Genomic DNA, 3425 nt, shown 5'->3' on the forward strand with positions numbered 1-3425 from the left:
TGCAGGCAGACCGGACCACGCATGCTGGAGAGGCCACTGCAAAACGTTTACGCCCGCTGCTTCCAAACGCACAAGCAGATAAAAAAATTGGGTTTCTTTTTTTTGTGGTATGGTTGGGGTTTTTTTTTTTGTGTGTGGTTTTTCTTTTTCTTTCTTTTTTTTTTTTTTTTTTTTTTTTTGACACAAGGGATCCACCTCTGCACTGCACAAGGCACTCGGTGCAGATCCCCGGGCTGATCCCCTCCTACTGACACAACCACCTCGAGAGAGCACACACCGGAGATGACAAAAGCAGGAACAAACAACGAGAGCTCTGGGTACTTGGTGTATTTAACGCGGTGCCATGTAGAGCAGACAGCTTGCATATGAACAGTCGCAGGTGCCAGAGAAGGAGGTAACCTAGCAGCATTCCAGTTCCTCACCATTTGAAGGACAATTTGTAACCCAGTGGACCTGGGCCAGGGGTAATTACACTTCATGCCAAACTTTAATCCATGAAAACTACTGATTCTTAACCTTTGGGAGCTTCGTTCACTTAGGCAAGTTTTCCCTTAAGAGTCAAACGCTGGCTTCAAATAAGCGGATTTTTTCATTTGTTACATTCCGACATTCAGAGAGGCTAAAACTCAAGAGGACCGTGCCGGGCGCTGGGCTTGCGACCCGGCTCAGACGTGGACATGACAGATTCGGCATCGTAAGTGATCCCCAAGTTCTTCAACCACGAGAAATTAATGCTCGTCTCTGAAAGGAATCTAGTTGTATAAAAGGGAACGTAACGTCCAGGTGACTTTTTTTTTTTTTGCCCTACCCAGTCCAGATTAGTGTCAGCTAAAACTGCTGTTGGTCATACTCTGCTATCAGTTTTTTAATATGAGCCAGTTTGTTGTGGAGGTATTCGCAGCGGTTCTTCTCTTGGCTGTAATTGGGGTTAGTCTGTGAAGAAAAATGAAAACGGAGTGACGGAAGGCAGCTCTTCACAACTCGGTGACACCTACGCTGAGCCCAGACGAGGCTACCAGACCTCAGGGCACAAATACACGACCAAGGAATGAAGCTCTTCTAGCTGGAGGAGCAGATAGGTCCGTTTTTAAACGGACCTACTCTGTCCAAACAAGGCAAAGAACAAAATCCCTTTTCATCAATACTCAGCTCCAGGAGCCTCGTCACAGGGAAAGCAGTGCACCTTGAGCGAGGCTCAGCCTAACTCGGAGCAGCTGGGCCACAGGCATTACCTTCCAGCAAGCATCACCTGCCCTTTGCCCTCACGTCAGCACCGAATTGTGCAAGCCTGGGAGCTTTAAAACAAAGATGAACTTGCAACACACAGGGAATCTCTTCAAAAAGCTCCTAAATCCCTCAGGACAACATGGCTCAGGACCATATTAACAGATTTAAAAAACCAAAACCCAAACCACCCCTGGTCTACGGGTGCTTTACATATATATACAGAGATGCAAAGTATCCGGCGTGCCCCACACATCAAAAAGCCCCGCAGGGAACGATGTACCCAAGTGATTCACAGTAGTGACTGCCCTCAAATCGCACCCCAGAGACCAGCAGACCCCAAGATCTGGAGGATGCTGTCATCACTCAGCCTCTGCGTCTGAAATACAAACTGTTCTTTCACTTGACGGGATAAAGGCACTAATTTAACACATTCATTCTTGTGCTAGCATGCCACTAACACAGCTGAATGCTCCCCAGGATCCGAGAGGCAGTCTCAGCTCCCCCTCAAACCCTTTCTGATCCAGGAAGGGACCACTTTTTGCACAAGCTCGAGCTGAACAAAGATCTGCTAGAATGCCTCAGCGACGGGGCTTTTCACTTGGCAAGGACCCATCTCTTTCAGTCACGCTAGGGGCACCACCCAAAAGCCTTTTTTGTGGCCGACTATTTTTACTTACCTTTTTAATTTTCCGATATTCCTGTAAAATTTGATCATGGATGGTCTAAAAAAGGAAAAAATAGCTTATTATTTTCAAAAGAGCCAACAGTCCTGCAACCTACTGCAGTAGGCAAGCATTTACTGATGGCTCAACGCACGTATTTCCTCCAAATACTGACAAAAATCTACTCCCTCCACAATTTCCCCCATGAGATCTGATGGCTACACCCAGCCTCGCTGACTCCATGACTATACCGGTGCTGATACCGGAAGCACTGGAAGGATCAGGCCCCATTCCCCAGCCAGGATAACTACCTGTAACAGGCACTTGGGTTGGCAGGATAACTGACATATCCTCCAAAGCTCAGGCTAATTTTTCCCCAAGATATAAAAATAATTCAGTGAGGAATCACTGGATTTCTCAAAGCGAGGGGAAGGATGTTTGAGGGGGGAAACAGTGCTTAGTACAATAGGTGCTCTGTAAAAATCTGTTTATTATACTCCATGAGACTTACTTTCTCAAGATAATGAATAGTTAAAGCTCTTTTAAAATCAGTCTGACAAGTCAGATAATGCTACATTATTAAGATCAAAGATTCCAGAGAAACAGATGACCCCGTACTAACTCCCCTTCCAGCCCCGATATGCTACCATATGTGCAAATATGAGTTTTCTGGCTGGGATACACTAATAGCTTCCAGCAGCTTTTGGCTAAAGACGCCAATTGTCTCACTGAGGCCTTTCCTTGTCAACAAGTACCATGATGTGTGCTCCAGCGTGAAAACGAAAGAACACAGAGCTGTTTTAAGAACAGTCTACAAAGCTGTCAGCTCTGTGCACGTTCTGCATCCACCCGTTCTGGGCTCCGGGCAGTACGTTTTAGACACCAAGCCATCCCAAAGAGCCCCGCATACAGAGCGATTAAAACGAGTTGTAGCGTTGCCGCTTGCAGAACTAGCTTTTCAAAAGATATATTTCTGTTTCTACCTTATATTCTTCAGAGCCCTGCAAAAGCTGCTTCAGCTTGGCGTCTAACTGCGTAAACCGTCGAGTTATCCTCTCTATCCGGGCGTGCAAGTCTCTGTACTCGTTGTACTCTGCATTGAAGTCATTTTTGTAACTCTGACGCTGCTCCGAAGAGGAAATGGCTGCGTATTTTCTGCAGGGAGAATAATGTAGTTAATTGGTTTAGTTAAAGTCTTCTCTCCAGACAGCACAAATGCTACAATGCCAGCAGCAGGATGAAAGGTCTAGCAGGTGACTGCATTTGAAAACAAATACAGTCTCTTACAATTTGCATTACAGTAGCACAGAGGTAACTGTCAGGATTACTGCCTTGACCTCTGCGTAAAACAAGACAAGTGTTTGCTCCCAAAATTTCCTATCTATGCCAGATAGGGTGGAATAGGTACAGCAAAGCCTGGGAGCAGCTGAGGGTGTAGGAGGACATTCAGATAGCACTGCTACAGCTTTTCTAACTCCTGCTGTCCCGCAGAACATGGAGTTCTGCATCTGTGCCAGACATTGGAACAGCAGGAAT

General features: G+C 46.1%; 1 protein-coding gene across 1 annotated transcript in view; it reads right to left on the reverse strand.

The window, feature by feature from the left end:
- Positions 1–828: 828 nt before the first annotated feature.
- Positions 829–3425, reverse strand: part of ELL (elongation factor RNA polymerase II) — a gene marked incomplete at its 5' end in the record, with an annotated part of 26870 nt that continues 24273 nt past the window's right edge. Inside the window, 3 exons of the mRNA XM_009708889.1 lie at positions 829–933; positions 1905–1949; positions 2873–3044. Coding sequence (XP_009707191.1) covers positions 829–933; positions 1905–1949; positions 2873–3044 — 322 coding nt within the window. The remainder of the gene's footprint in view (positions 934–1904; positions 1950–2872; positions 3045–3425) is intronic.

This window comes from Cariama cristata, unplaced genomic scaffold, assembly GCF_000690535.1.
Source record: "Cariama cristata isolate BGI_N322 unplaced genomic scaffold, ASM69053v1 scaffold15320, whole genome shotgun sequence".
NCBI lineage: Eukaryota > Metazoa > Chordata > Aves > Cariamiformes > Cariamidae > Cariama > Cariama cristata.